General features: G+C 37.2%; 1 protein-coding gene and 1 long non-coding RNA gene across 2 annotated transcripts in view; both read left to right on the top strand.

Annotated features, from left to right (window-relative positions):
- LOC149829847 (BAG-associated GRAM protein 1-like) overlaps positions 1 to 16,500 on the top strand; it is a 145,915-nt gene that overhangs the window by 17,489 nt on the left and 111,926 nt on the right. Inside the window, exons 4-6 of the mRNA XM_090016117.1 lie at positions 13,506 to 13,581; positions 15,172 to 15,300; positions 15,387 to 15,433. Of these exons, the coding sequence (XP_089872243.1) occupies positions 13,506 to 13,581; positions 15,172 to 15,300; positions 15,387 to 15,433 (252 nt within the window). The remainder of the gene's footprint in view (positions 1 to 13,505; positions 13,582 to 15,171; positions 15,301 to 15,386; positions 15,434 to 16,500) is intronic.
- LOC149829848 (uncharacterized) lies at positions 11,489 to 12,239 on the top strand. The gene is made up of 2 exons (XR_016433601.1): positions 11,489 to 11,814; positions 11,907 to 12,239. It is a non-coding gene; the product is annotated as an uncharacterized LOC149829848 (long non-coding RNA).

The following is a 16,500-nucleotide window of genomic DNA, read 5'->3' as shown; positions in this document are numbered from 1 at the left end:
ATAGTTTGTCCGAATGTCATAATAATAACTCAAGTGTGTCAAATGTTTTCACAGCTGATGATACATCTCTTGAGATAAAAGGAATAGAAAATTTCAAAAATTTTCAAAACTCCAAAAAAATCTTTATCCCAAAAGTTAGATATATTACCAAATTAATCTAAATCTTTTACCTGTTTTTCAAATATCTGATTGTGGGTGTAACATCTCCTTCTCTTGTCATGGTTGTCGGGTACAAGATCACTAGTCAGGGAAGCTGATTGGGGAAGGCCATAGAGAAGGACTCTATTATATGGATTTTTTAGAATTACCCAAGAATGCTTTTTGTTATAATGTTTAGAAATTTGATTTGGATCTATGGCATAAAGACTTGGCCATCTTCATATATCCAAAATCCAACACTTTTCAAGTTTAGGAAAATTTTGTAATTCTAAAAATTTTGCTTGTAAAGATTGTATTCTTGGTAAAATGAAGAGATTACTGTTTCATGATAGAACTTTTGTTTTATCTAGACCACTTGAGTTAATACATTCGGATGTTTGGGGTCCCACACTGGTCTTATCAAAAGACAGATACACATACTATGTAATTTTTATTGAATACTTCTCTAGGCATACTTGGATCTACTTAAACATAAATCAAAGTTTTTTTTGCATTTTTAAATATTTCACAAAATAGCTAAAAATAAATTTCAAAATGATATTTTCATTTTTCGCACCGATTCAGGAGGGAATTTTTTGTCAAAAGAATTTAAAGGTTATCTCAATTTACATGGCATCACACATCAAAGATCTTGCCTTCACATACCACAACAAAATGGTTTGACCGAACGAAAACACCGACACATTATAGAAATCACTAGGACTTTATTGATAACAAACCAAATACCAAAAGAATTTTGGGCTGAAGTGGCCCTAACTGCCACCTATCTCATTAACTGAATGCCATCTTCTTCTTTGAAGAATAAAAATTGAAGTGAAAAACTTGTCAAATTACCTCCTAACTACTCTAGATTAAGAGTTTTTGGATGCAAATGTTGTCTTTACTAACAAAAATGATAAAGTCTCTCCCCGTGCCATTCTTTGTGCCTTCTTAGGTTATGGAGATAATAAAAAAGGCTATAGGTGTTTTGATATTAAAAATGAAAAAAATGTATGTATCAAGAAATGTATCCTTCTTTAAAAAAAAGTTTTTTTGATTTTGAAAAGATCAAAAAATTAACCAAATATTCTTTTTTGATAAATTTAACTTTGAAATATGATGGATGTGACTATGAATGTGACCTTGACGATGGTCAAGGTATTATTGATACTGAACATAATGTTATTAACGAAGAGCAAACCATAGGGACACCAGTTGTTTGCAATACTTAAGATGTAGCGAATCTAATCTTTCATGTGCATTGAAAAAATATTCCGAAGCACAAACCAGAAGGTCATCCAGAATCTCTAAACCTCTTGATAAATTTGTGTCCTACGAATCCTTTTCACCCACATATAAGGCATTTATTGCATTAATACATTCGTATATAGAACCTTCATCCTATACTCAAGCCAAAGATCATATAGAATGGGTAGAAGCCATGAGGGTAGAATTAGAAGCCTTAAAAATGGCTAACACTTGGACTATTCAAGATATTCCATAAAGAAAGAAACCTATAGGATGTAGGTGAGTTTATATGATTAAAACCAAGAGTGATGAAACTTTTGAAAGATATAAAGTCAGATTAGTGGCCAAGGGGTATTCCTAAGAGTATGGCAGAGACTACGAAGATACTTTTGCTCCAGTTGCTAGGATGACCACAGTTAAGACCCTGATAACCTTAGCCTTTATTAGAAAATGACCTATATTTCAAATCGATGTCAAAAATGCTTTTCTCAATGAAAACCTAGTCGAAGAAATATATATGAAAGCACCATCTGGTATAAGTATTGCTAAGGGTAAGACTCTTCATTTAGAAAAAGCTCTTTATGGTCTTAAATAGGCACCAAAAGCCTCGTATGATAGGTTTAGTCATGTTATGCTTGATATTAGATTCAGAACTTGCCTAATTGACACTGTTTGCTTGTTAAGATTTCTGATGCAGGAATTCTTCTTCTTCTTCTTCTTCTTCTTTACGTAGATGACATGATCAATCACCGGAGGAGACAAACAGGGATTTGAAAATGTTAAATAACTTTTTAAAAATCATTTTGGAATAATTGATTTAGGTTTATTGAAATATTTTTTAGGAATTGAAGTTGCTTATTTCCCTCGATATTTATTATCTCAATTTAAGTTTGCTTTTAATATTGTTTTCAGGTCCGAAATTACATATGATAAGAAAGTGGATACTCTAGAAGTTTTAAACACAAAAATGAGAATCGATGATGAAGAACCTCTTGATGATCCTACTTCTTACAGACAACTTATTGGAGCACTTCCTTATCTCTCCATTACTAGATCTAATATAGCACACGATGTACACACAACTCATCAATTTCAGCACGCTCTCACTTCTGTTCACATGAGAGCAGTTTTGCGTACTGTTAGATACATTAAGTCTTCCCTTTCATGATGCCTCTTCTTATTTGCTTCATCTTCATTAGATTTAATTGCTTATACTGATGTTGACTGGGGAGGTGATTTCAATAATAGACACTCAACCATTCGTTTTTGTGTCTTTTTAGGTGAATCCTTGATTTCGTGGCGATGTAAGAAGTAACATAAGCTCTCTTTTTCGTGAACCGAAGCTGAATACCGAACTATAGCTACCACAACAATGAAGGTAGTTTGGCTTAGAAGACTGCTTGCTGACATGGAAGTTGAAGTGACAAAAGCCTCACGCATGTGTTGTGACAAGTGCTGTTAAAAACGCGCCTCAAGGCACAAAAAGCGCGCCTCGCCTCGAGGCGAGGGCCTTTTCGCCTTGAGGCGCACTTAAAAAGCGCAAAACTATAAAAGCGTACGCCTCATGCGCCTTGAGGCGTACGCCTTGAGGCGAGGCGCGCCTTAAAGTGAGGCGCGCATTAAAAAATCAGATGGCCCAGACCCGAGTTCGACCTGGATCCGGGCTCGTATTCTCGAAGGATCGAGAACCTGTGTCTTTAAAAAAGACACAGGCGCTTCGGGGCGAGGGAAAGCCCTCGTCCCTTCTCTCTCCACTCCGTCCCCTCTCGTCCCCCGCCACTGCTGTCACCGTCCACCACTCGCCGCCGGCCACCACCCGTCGCCGATCATCGCCTCTTCCACCTTATTCTTTCCTCTGCTGAGAAGGCATCAGCGACCCGCCGACCACCACCGTCTTCTTTTCTTTGTTACGAGGACGCCAGCGACTCACCGCCATCGCCGTCCATTCTGGCGACCTCTGCGTTTTTCGGTGACAGGTAAACTTCTTTGCTTCTTCTTCTCCGTGATGGGTCGACCGACAGGGGGGCAGAGCTCCCTGTTGTCGCCTCTCTTCGGCAGGGGGTTACCCCCTGCCATTCTTTTGGGGTCAATCGACAGGGGGCGGTGCCCCCTGTCGTCGCCTTTGGTGGGCAAGGGGTCCCCCTGTAACGACCCCAACTCATCCCCTTTGAAAATGCGGATTTTTTTTTTCTAAAACAGTGCGGAAAACTCCCCAGAGACCCGGGGTCCTCACAGTTCCAATTCCAACTGGATAGCCATAAACCACAAAAGAACTTGCAATTAACACCCATAAACTAACCATTACCTTTATTCATGAATTAAAAGCAAATCTCAAAAATAAAGTGTCTGACTCAAGTAACCACTGATGACAATAAGCAAATAACAAGAACACTAGACTGAAAAACTAAATAAAGAGCCACTCTGTCCACAAAGAAGACTGTCAAAACTTGTTGTGACTCTCGCGCCCTCGCAGTAGCTGTCGACTTCACTGATCACCTGTTCCTGCGAAAAACCAATGAAGTAGGGTGTCAGAATCGAAATCCTGAGCACAGCTACTTCTTAATGAAACAAGTGAGATAAAGAGTCAAGATGAGATGTCATGCAACAATTAAGGGAAATACATACAAGACAGTTTATAGCATTTGAGAATTTATTCATGCAACAATCATGAATGCTAAGCATACAAGGACAGTAAAGCAGTGACATCTACTAAAATTTCAGCATGCAACAAGAATTAAACATTCAACACTTACCCTCATGTATTGAATAAGGAAACCACTAAAGTATGCATGATCTAATGCATAACAGGAAAAGTGCATGTCTTTTGTGCAATGCATGAATCATTTTATTATCTTCCATTAAGTCTTTTGTTTCCTTATACATGCCCTATTAAATGCATACAACTTTAAGTTTCTCTTTTTAATTACCGTTGCCCGCGGATACACCAAACGGGTACAATCCCGAGGTCAAGTTAGGTTCCCAGGGTAGCTTAGCACACAATTTATATTTTATTACTGGGTTCCAACTTGGCCCTCGACCGAATCACCTTCGGAACATTAGACCTCCACATCTAATGTCGGGGACACAAGGGACACCCCACGCCCACAAGTTCCACTTCCTTGGTACAAAAAACAACAGTTGTGTCAAACACACCACTCCTGGGTAAAGTGGCGGACTCTCCCTAAAACCGTGGCCAGGAGAAGGAACCTCCATATCGGGTTCAGGGGACCAAAATTACGCACACGGAGTTTTGTATCCTCACAGTCTCCCCAAGACCGGATTTCTAAGATCCCCATTCTCCAGATGGGTGATCCCAGAAGGTATATTACATTGTGCTTTGTTATTACTTTTTAATTAATTTCTTAAGTTTTGCAATATCATATGCAAAAAGAAAGATAAAAGCTCGCATCTACCTCGCGAGAGCCATCACAGGACTCCGGCCTGTGGAAACATATAGAACAGTGCAACAAAACTGAAATATTTATAAAGCATGATCTTTGAAATGCATTGAAATGAGTAACAGAAAACATTTCCACAGCTCGGGTTTACCAAACCCTCGATGATTCATTCTGATCACCGGAACACTAATGTAGGAATCACAATCATATGTAATGTAACAACACACATCAAGTACATCAATGAGTAAACATGTTCCAACAATCATGTACACCACCTCAACTCCTAACATAAAGAGAAATGAGACTGTAGGTACATGATTCATGCTCAAGATTTATCATGCATCGAAAGATTAGAATTTTTTTAACTTTATCAATCACGTAACCAGGCCCTGTTTTCATATGCTAACAACCTATGTTACTAACATGACATGGTTCCCCGCATAAGAGAAGTTTTGAAATTAGCAGCTCAGCCTAGTCGACCCTATCGGCTGGGTGTGGCAGCATAGACACAGGCCCAAACATGGGCTGTGTATGCTGTCCGGAAGCGCACCAAAAAGGGATGCCATATGCTAATATCCCTGTTTACATATATATATATATATATATATATATATATATATATATATATATATATATATATATATATATATATATATATATATATATATATATATATAGACAGACCTATATATAGATTCTTATGAAAAGACTGGACCCAGCCCAGCCGATCCCATCGGCTGGGTCTGGCAGCATATTCACAGGTCCAGTATGGACCTGTGTATGTTGTCAAAACGACAGCTATCCTATTTCGAAAACCACCATTGAATTACTTTATAGGTATATCTCTTTTTGAAATCACTAGGTACAATCCCTTTTTGTCTCAGGTTTTCCTAAATGCCCAGCTGGTTAAGCTTTAACAGTTGCTAAGCAATGATCACAAATTCAATACCATATTTAATTTCTAAGACATATCAGAATTAAACTATGGATGAATTATCATCTCATTCTAACCATTCAAGTTCAAATAAAAGATGCCTATTAACATGAAAATTCTGATGCAAAACTTTATTAAACAATATCAACATTATTCTGACCATTCAAGTTCAATTAAAAGATACCTATCAACATGATAATGCTGATGCAAAACTTCATTAATCAATATCAACTTATTCTAACCATTCAAATTAAAATAAGAATGCCTATCAGCTTGATAAATCTGATGTCAATTTCATTAAACAATATCAACTTATTCTAACCATTCAAGTTCAAACTAAAAATGCCTATTAACATGATAATTCTGATGCAAAACTTCATTAATCAATCTCAACTTATTCTAACCATTCAAATTAAAATAAGAATGCCTATCAACTTGATAAATCTGATGCCAATTTCATTAAACAATATCAACTTATTCTAACCATTCAAGTTCAAACTAAAAATGCCTATTAACATGATAATTCTGATGCAAAACTTCATTAATCAATCTCAATTTATTCTAACCATTCAAATTAAAATAAGAATGCCTATCAGCTTGATAAATCTGATGCCAATTTCATTAAACAATATCAACTTATTCTAACCATTCAAGTTCAGATAAAAGATATCTATCAACACGATAATGCTGATGCAAAACTTTATTAAACAATATCAACATTATTCTGACCATTCAAGTTCAATTAAAAGATATCTATCAACACGATAATGCTGATGCAAAACTTCATTAATCAATATCAACTTATTCTAACCATTCAAATTAAAATAAGAAATTTGGAATAAAAGACTCAGCTAAAACTGGGTCTAGCACCCAGCTAGACCCACCCAGCCGACCCAGTTGGCTGGGTCTGGTTCACAGCCCAACCGACTACATACCTGGGCCCCAAAGCATGCAGGAAAAGCTTTTAAATCTATTTTTTTTTCTTCAATACAACAAGAGCACAGAAGGTGCAAGGGAGTAACAGTGGAAACTGTTCTCCATGAGATTTCCATCGACTGTTGCATGGAGATCAAATCTCCACCGATGCCCCATTTGAATCAAGAAGAGGTACCCGTACCTCGTTTCGCAAATCCGGATGATCGGAGGCAGCTTAACTAGAGAGAGATCGGCTGAGGTCGATCCCACCCCCACTATCGAGCTCCGGCTGAAGGGAAACAACGAGGAGGAAGGATCGTCGCCTGCCAAGGGTAGTGCGCACGCCTGCCGCAGTTGGGGAGTTGCCGGTGGTGTGGCTCCAGCAATGTGCGCCAAAACGAGGAGAGTGAGAGAGATTTGGGGCGAAAATAGAGAGGTAAAGGGGAAGGGGATACCAACCTGCCATCTTAAAGGAGGAAGCCTTCCGAATTTGGTGGAGGTTGTTCCCCTTTTGCCGGAGGCTGCGGCTCACCTTTCCCTTTTTCCCCTCACACGATAGGGGTTAGGGTTTACTCTCAGCACCCTAACCCTCCCCCTTCTTACTTTCCCCTTTTTCAGAAAAATCGGGCAACCCTTATCGGGTTGCCCCCTTTTTCTTTTACTCGATACACAGGGGCGACCCGGGTCCGGACCCGGGACCCGGTAACCGACCCCGAGTTTGGTCTACGCCTGTTTCTTAACGAAAATGGGTCCACAAGTTGGATCCAAATGGATCCAACTGTGGATCCGTGAGTTCGCCATACATATCGCTTTATTACAAACGTTAACATATATATATTATATATATATATATTTTTTAAAAGCCCTAAGCTATGCATCAATACCCATTTATGGGTCCGAGATCCGAAATATGGATCTTAGGTCCAAATTGCATGTTTTCCCCAAAATTTAAATGGCAAAACTTACGGTTTTTACACCCCCCCCCCCCCCCAGTCTGCTTTTTCTCTCTTGGTCGTTGCCTCTCTTGGTCGACCGACAGGGGGCGGAGCCCCTGTCGTCGCCTTTGGTGGGCAGGGGGTTCCCCCCCTCTGCTTTTCTCTCTTGGTTGACCGACAGGGGGGCGATGCCCCCTGTCTCTTTCATTTTCGATAGAGGGCTCCCCCTCTGTCGCTCACCTTGTCGTCAGGCAGGGGGTTTACCCCTTGCCTTTCTTTTGAGGGGTCGACCGACAGGGGGGCAGAGCCCCCTGTCGCTCACCTTGTCATCAGGCAGGGGCTTACCCCTGCCTTTCTTTTGAGGGGTCGACCGACAGAGGGGAAGAGCCCCCTATCGTTGCCTCTCTTCGGTAGGGGGTTACCCCCTGCCTTTCTTTTGGGGTCGACCGACAGGGGGGCGGAGCCCCTGTCGTCACCTTTGGTGGGCAGGGGGTCTCTTTTACTACTTCGTGGATGCAGAGCGCCATCCTCATCATAAGCCCTTAACTCTTTGGTTGAACGGAGGTATTCTGTTCCTTTGTTTATGGTTTCAATCTTTTTGTCTTTTGGGAATTGAATTAGCTAATAGACTGTGTTTCTGAGTTTCTCCCTTGTGGTGATGTGGAGTTAAGATTTAGCATTTGTTTTCTCTTGGTTTAAGAGAACATTGAATTGAGGATTCAGTTTCATGGTTGTTCATGGTTCCTTATCTTTTTCTTGGGGTAATGGTGTAAATCGGTTCGAGGCTTTTTGGATGTTAAAGAAACAAAAAATCTGTGTATGTTTTTGTCTGTGAATTAGTATAAGTTTGAATTCTCTCTTCATGATATGAATTTTCAGTTTGTAGCTAAAAATTTAGAAGTTTGTTTCTTTGATTATTGTATGACAAGCAATATACTTCTGGCATACTTGTTATAAATTGGATGTCTCTGAACTTCCAGGTGACAGATAATATTAGGGCCTTAGGGGTTTTGAAGTTAAGTCGATTTTTCATCTGCTTAGCTTTTTGCTTTGTTTTACTGTTCCCATCTTCTTCTTTTTTCTTTTTTTTCTTGAGAGATTGTTTTACTCTTCCCATCACTCTTTGGTTCTCCACTATGAAAGGTTATCATGTCAACTATTTAGACCACTAGACGCACTCGGCCTAATTAAAACTAAAAATTAGGTTCATTATATGAATATTTTACTGTTGGCTTCTGTTCCTGTTGTCTTATTAATGACTTTTTTGCCATGCTGTCACTCGTGTTTTTCTTGTCACCTTTTAGCCTTGTTTGTATTTATGTATTAGTTTAGTGACTACGGATTCAAAATATTTTGGATGTTATTCCTTGCCTCTTCAAATATAGAAATACTCTAGTCTCTGGACATGCACAAGTAGCCATCTTTTCACTTTCATCGTTTTTGACTTATAGTGACAAAAAGCTGTTTTTTAGATTTCTTTAAAAAATCTGACTAAACATGATAAGTTTTGAATGTGGTATGTGTTTTCAACTAAAAGAACTAAAGAGATCACAATCATGGGTTTGGTTTACAAAACCTGCAATGGACCAAACCTGGTTAAGACAGACAAAATACTTAAAGAACCTTTCAACTCACATTATATTTTGATAGATTTGCAACTTCTTGACTACTATGCCTTTAGTTAGCATGTTGTATATTAGTCTCTTACATTACAGAAGAGTTATGTATGCTGTCATTGTTTTGTTTCTATTACTTTTGCACACATGAGCAGCGTAGCTCCTATTGCTCAATTATGTTTTTTTCTAGGATTCCTATATAGCTTATACACCAGGATTGTCTATTTTGCATTTGTTTTCATGTAATGTGGTCAGCAGAATGCATGATGTTAATATATATTTTGTGTTATGTATTTTTGCAGTTGAACAATAGCAAAAGATGTAGGATGGGATCATGGAGTTAAAGTTCCAAATCCTACTAAAGATCCCAAACTCGTAGGACATGTAATTTGCAATTACTGTCATAAAGAGACTGCAGGAGGCATCTATAGGCTGAAACATCACTTAGCTGGCACAAGGCATGGTGTAAGCATGTGCGAAGCGGTTCCACCTGACGTGAAAAGATTTTTTTCAGAATCATCTAAAGGATCAGAGGCTAAAGAAAGAAGAGTTAGAACAAAACAAGTTGGATATCGGGAGAAGTGTTTATTTTGGACCATCAACCGGCGATAATGTGAATAAAGAAACTAGTGGATCATGTAGTGATGCAAAAACAAGTACAGCTGGTCTTATGGACCTTTTTGTGAACAAAGAAGCACGACAAACCACAATAAACACTGCTTTTAAAAGGGATGAAAGAAAAAATGTATGTCGTGCCATTGGTAGATTTTTTATGCAAATGCCTTATCATTTAATCTTTGCAACAATCCATATTTTGGTGCAATGGTAGAAGCTATTGCAAATTATGGGCGATGGTTCAAACCGCCTTCTTATCATGAGATCAAAACGTGGATTTTGAAGGACGAGGTAAATTGTACTCATGAAATTTTGAAAGAGTTCAAAAAAGAGTGGCCAAAGGTTGGTTGCAGTATTATGGCAGATAGTTGGACAGATGGAAAATGAAGAAACTTAATTAATTTTTTTGTGAACAACTCATCTGGGACAGTATTTTTGAAGTTCGTTGATATCAGCGACATGGAAAAAACTGGTGCAAATTTGTGTAAGTTGTTTGAAGAAGTTGTTAAAGAAGTTGGTGAAAGTAATGTGGTGCAATTCATTACAGATAATGCACCAAATTATGTGGCAGCTGGAAATATGTTAACAGCAGGAAAAACATGTTTTTGGACACCATGTGCAACTCACTGCTTGGATCTTATGTTAGAAGATATTGGAAAGATATCAATTTTTAAAGATACAGTGAAAAAAGCAAAAACAATTACAAGATACATTTATAGTTATGCATGGGTATTAAATTTAATGAGAAAATTCACAAAGAAGAAAGAACTTCTGCGTCTAACCGTCACTCGTTTTGCCACAACATATCTTACACTTCATAGTATTGGATGTTATAAGAAAGAGTTAAAGTCGATGTTCTTATCTTCAAATTTTAGAACATCTAATTACTATAAGAAATCTGATGCTAAGAACATTTCTTATATTGTTCTTAATGATCATAAGTTTTGGGCTGCCATATCATATGCAATTAAAGCTACACTACCTCTCGTGAAAGTGTTGCGACTCGTTGATGCAGACGAACCTACTATGAGATTTTTGTATGAGGCAATAGATAGAGCGAATGAGGAAATTGCTTCAAACCTTGACAATGTCGAAAGAAAATATAAACCTATTTGGGATATCATTGATAGACGATGGGACTTGCAACTTCATAAGCCTTTGCATGCAACTGCCTATTATTTAAATCCACATTTTCATTATGCTGACAACTTCAACCCTGATGGAGAAGTTATGAGTGACTTTTATGATTGTGTTGAAAAATTAGTTTCTGATGCAAATATTCGGTTGAAAATTACAACACAAATCGATGCATTTAAAAAGGCAAAGGGCTTGTTTGGCAGAGAGACAACTGTTACAACAAGAAAATTAAAAAGTCATGGTAAGTTTGCAATTATGTTGTTATTTGTCAATATTTTTTTATGTTTTTGTTAATTATGACATTCTTAATGTTTTTATCAATTTTTTATTATTTTATTTGAATGCAGCTGATTGATGGAGTTCATTTGGGCACGAAAATCCTGAGTTGATGAATTTTGCAAATTCGAATTTTAAGTTTGACATGCAGTGCATCGGGCTGTGAGAGGAATTGGAGTACTTTCTCATTGATTTATAACTTTGTATTTTATTTTTGAAATAGATTTTTATATGTTTAATTATCTTATATTTGATTATCAATGATTTGAAATTATAGGTGCATACAAAACGAAGGAATAGACTTGAACAAGAGAAGATGAATGCATTGGTTTTTGTAATGTACAATATGAAATTAAGAGAGAGAAATATAAAGAGTAGGGCTACCAAAGACCCTATATGTCTAGATCATATAGACTCAGACGATGAGTGGATTGTGGAGAAGGAAGATCCAGTGTTGTCAAGTGATCCCAATTGGTTGGAGGATTCATGGTTGGATCCGAACTTCGACATAAATGCCATTGAGCATGTGCCTATTGAAAAAGTCACTTCACCTCATGTTTCACAAAGTGGTTCTAGGCAAGACATGTCTTCAAGAGATCGAGGTAAAGTTATATTCCTTTTATCTAGCTATGAATATAAATGTATTTTTTTAATTACATAACATAAATATTTAATACATGATTTTTTATTGAAGGAAAAAGAAAAGCAAAAGAAGTAATTGAGGACGTGGATGAAGAAAGTGTAGATGATGAAGAGTCAGAGAATGAAGATGAAGAAAAACCTATTTATATGGATTCTTCAGATGATGATATTGAAGACTTAAATATTGATGATGACGAGACACAACAAGAGTCTAGGCCCTAATTCATATCATAGAGCTATTGGCCATTTATATGTTTTTTGGAACTTTCAGTTGTAATTGTGAATGCTAACACTCTCATTTTGAAGAATTCTGGACAAATACATTAACATTTGGTTGTTAATGTTAACATGCATTTTTTAATTATGACATGATGTTGTTAGTGCTAATATGCATTTTGTTGTTAATGTTAGTTTTTTATTGAATGAATGCTCATATTTATGCAATTAGATACTTATATAGATCAAGTTGTTGCATTAATGTTACTTTTACATGTTAATCTCATATTTTTTTTGTATTTATTTGAGATTTTTTATTTCGTGTTGGTTGGCGCTTCATCAATAAAACATTTCTTATTTATTTATAATTTTAGATAATTTTTATAGTTTTTTTTAAGTTAAATTTTTTTTTGAGGCTTACGCTTTGCGCCTCGAGGCTTACACCTCGCCTCAGATTTTGGTGGAGCGCCTCGCTACGCCTCAACGCTTTTCACAACACTGGTTGTGACAATAAGAATGCGATCTACATTGACAACAACCGAACATTTCATGAACGCACCAAACGTATTGAAATGGATTGTCATTATATCATAGAGGAGTATCGACATGGAACCATTGATCTGCCTTATGTTACATCAGAATACCAATTAGCGGATTTCTTAAACCTCTCACTGCTATTAGATATCATTTCTTATTAAACAAACTTTCGCTCATTATACCGTAAGTTTGAGGGGAAGTGTTAAAAATTGTATATACACATAAATATAATTATATATAATATAATATATTTTAATATATAATAATTTATATTTATTTAATTTTCTTTTTCTCTTTATTTCTGTATTTTTAGGTTTGTCTAGTTCATATTGAACTAGACTGAAAATTAGTCGAGAATTGACTAGTTTTGATAGCCGTTGGAGTCCAACTGCTACAATCAGAGCCGTTGGACTAGCTCCAACTACTCCCTAGAGTCCTCTAAAAGCTCTTCTCTCCCTCTTTCATTGTATATAAACCGGGGTGACTCCCCTTGTAACATGCTTCTTAAGCATTTTATGTGAATGAAATAAAGTTTATTATTTTCCCTTTTTGAGTTCTCTCATTTATACCCTTTTGTGGGTTATGATTAAAGTCTCTTTAATAGACGCTTATTACAAGCATTTGTGCTTTCGTAGATCCTCATTTCCTTACAAGTATATCTGACACAGAATATAAATGTGATAATTTGTCCTCTAAAAAGGGAAATATTGAATGAATAGATCGAAAATTCTGATATTTTGCTATTCTTTCTAGGGAAGATACTAATTGCATCAAGAACCTTTCATCATGTGTCTCATCAAAGGCCCTGGCTCAAAATTGTTCATGGTTACACATACTACTTTTGAGAATTTGTCATATTTTGCTAAAAGATTTTTGTTTTCTCCATATCTATGTGCAGTTCCATGATTCCCGGTTCACGGAATCCAATATGGGGAGAGTGGTTTAACTTCTGTGTGGATGAGCTTCCTGTCGAGGTGGGTGTATAGTAAAATACGCAAATACTTTGCAGGTTAACTGTTTGATCATTGAATATTCATGATTGTGAGTAACGAGATTTTTATTGCTTTTTTGGCCTGTCTCAATTTTGTACTTGTAATGTCAATTGTTGCAAATATTTTATATCATGTTAATAAGGGGTCCAAACCATTTGATTTGGCTAGACCTCCATTCCAGTCTGACAAATCATTTTCAAGTATGGATCCAAAAATACGATATGTCTATATTTTGGATTGTATTTGGACTTATGGTATGAGATTTTTTGGATTCAGATTGGATTTGGATCAGTATTCTTTTCCAGATTCATACACAGAGTGGATCCATCAAAATGGGAATGAGAGGTTTACATGTAATGGCACACATAGATTGGATCCAGCATCACCATATAAAATACTGAGCACAATTCAACTTGCCTACATTGATCTAATTCAGATACAAGTTTGGATTTGGACTTTTTTAAAATCCAGTTCAGATTCTCATCTGACCCATTTGAACCCTGAAGTCAATGATTGATGCACAGTCAGAGAGAAATTGATCAAGTAAATTCTGTTTAGTTGGAAGTCTACTTAGAAATTTTCAGTAGGATACTGAGATTATAAGTGAGATTTTTATGAAGTTTTTCTTACCACGGGGTTTGAAAAGAGAAAATGTCTGTAGGCTTGGAGGTGTATTCCGCTTCACTTTCTTATCTATTCATCATGCATTTCAGGAAGATAGGTCTGGGTAACGAATTGCTAGGGATGCACACGAGCCGAGTTCGAGTGGAGACTAGGCTGTTCAAACTCGGCTCGCTCTGAAATACTCTTGTTCAAGCTCGGCTGGAGCTCGAAGACGATCTGGAACAGCCTTGTCCAGACTCGGCTACCTTCTGAGCTCGAGCCGAGCCGAGCTGAGCTTTACTTGAGTTTTAAAAAAAAATATTATTCACTTTTGAAGATGTAAGATTCAATCCCCAACCTCTCCAAAATGTGTATGAATGCCTCACCGTTAGGCCAGGCTGTCCATTTTGTACTATTATGATGAAAAATTATACATATTTTAAAAACACACGCTAGGTTATTGTAAACCATGAAAAGTTATATTGGCAGCAGATTCGATACCATGACCTTTTGAAGAAAAGTCCAAAGCCTGCCCATTAGAGAAACACTGACTGTTGTTTATACTTTTGCAAACATATTTTATATATACTATTTTCATGAGCTTAATCGAGCTTTATCGAGTTTAGTAGCTTGATCAAGCTCGGCTTGTTTATGTAGATCGAGCCTGGACTTGTGTACAAGCTCGACTCATTTACTTTCATGGATGAGCTCGAGCTAGCTTGGTTCATTGTGCATCCCTACAAATTGCAATATGGAATGTATAAGTCTATTTTGCTGAAGCTTTCCCAATTACAAAGGAAAGAAAAGCTAGCTCTAGAGATCGATTCCACTCCATTTGCCTGTTTAATTCACAAAGTGTTTGGGAAGCTTTTAGTAGGCTCGGATATGCATGTCTCTGTGTCATCACTGTTTTAATGTTTATAAACTGTCCTCTAATTGCCATCATCCTTTTTTTTGCCCCTTCTTTAGATCAATGTGACAATATACGACTGGGATATAATATGGAAAAGCATGGTTCTTGGATCTGTATCAGTTCCAGTAGAACGCGAAGGTCAGACAGGAGCTCTGTGGTATACGTTGGATAGCACATCTGGCCAGGTAGCTCATCTGAGTGGATCTTATTGATTCTATGCAGATGTTGATAGCTCAATTTCATAATGAGAATATGTTTGGTCTTTGACCAGGTTTGCCTCCTCATTAAAACAATAAAGCTCCCTGTTAATGCTTCCGGGTAACTCCTTCCCTAGATTGTTATTTTATTGCTTGAACTTTTTGAGTTTTTCCTCTGTGAAATTTAACATCCTCTTATTTGCTTCCATAAAGCCTATTTAAAGTGTTTTTTGTTTTTCTTCATTGAAACCTATTGGAAGTGTGTTTGCTTTTCAAGCCCCTGCACCATGCTACATGGGTACATTGAAAAGGGCAGGGAACCATGTGAATGCAGGTCAAAACTGTGTGGGTATGGGACAGGAGTCGAGTTTGGCCCAGCTTCAATCTAGTACTTAGAACTGAATTTATAGGTTTTTTTAAAGGGTGTAGAGAGAGAGAGAGAGAGAGAGAGAGAGAGAGAGAGAGAGAGAGAGAGAGAGAGAGAGAGGCTGGGGGGAAGGGGAGAGCACAGTCAAAATTCTCGTTGTCGGTTAGTGAAAGTCTGGGGAGAAATTCAAATTTTATGTTTTTCTTAGAAAAATATCAGAAAATTGCGGCACATTTCTAATCTGTAAACTTATTAAATATATTGAAATTTATAAAAAAATAGTTGCATACAAATTCATTAAGACCGCATTTAGGAACAAATATGAGGCTTCCTAAACTATGATTTAAAGTAAGTTTTTTTTTTTTGCTGTATTAGGATGTGTTAATATGCACATAGGTATGTATAGGGACAAATTTTAGTCCCATATCGATGATGGAGAAGGGAGAGCAGTCCTATAATGATCTAACAAAAGGCCTCCCAGCCCCTCCTTTCCCTCCACATATATCATGGTTCACATTGCTGGGGACCATGAAAAAAAGGAAAGGTGCTTGAGTCTTTTAGTTCAAAAGCTCTTTATTTTTCAAGGTTCTCTCTTTATTGAGAACCATAATATTCATTTTATTTATGCCTTTTGGCATCCGCCCTTTGTGGGTTTATGTGTGTGCACATTAAGTGCTTGTGTAATCTTTTGGTTCTTGTTCATTATTAAGATCTACAAGTGTTCTCCACTTGTTATTGTATTTCGGCTCATTTCATTAAAGTGGCATCAATGATCTGGGTCAGGCTGTTTCTCTGGTGTTTGTTCTTAATTGAAGTGTTCC

The sequence above is a fragment of the Nuphar pumila genome, chromosome 8, assembly GCF_984573655.1.
Source record: "Nuphar pumila chromosome 8, dmNupPumi1.hap1.1, whole genome shotgun sequence".
NCBI classification, from domain to species: Eukaryota; Viridiplantae; Streptophyta; class Magnoliopsida; order Nymphaeales; family Nymphaeaceae; genus Nuphar; species Nuphar pumila.
This window is presented reverse-complemented; position numbering and strand designations above follow the sequence as displayed.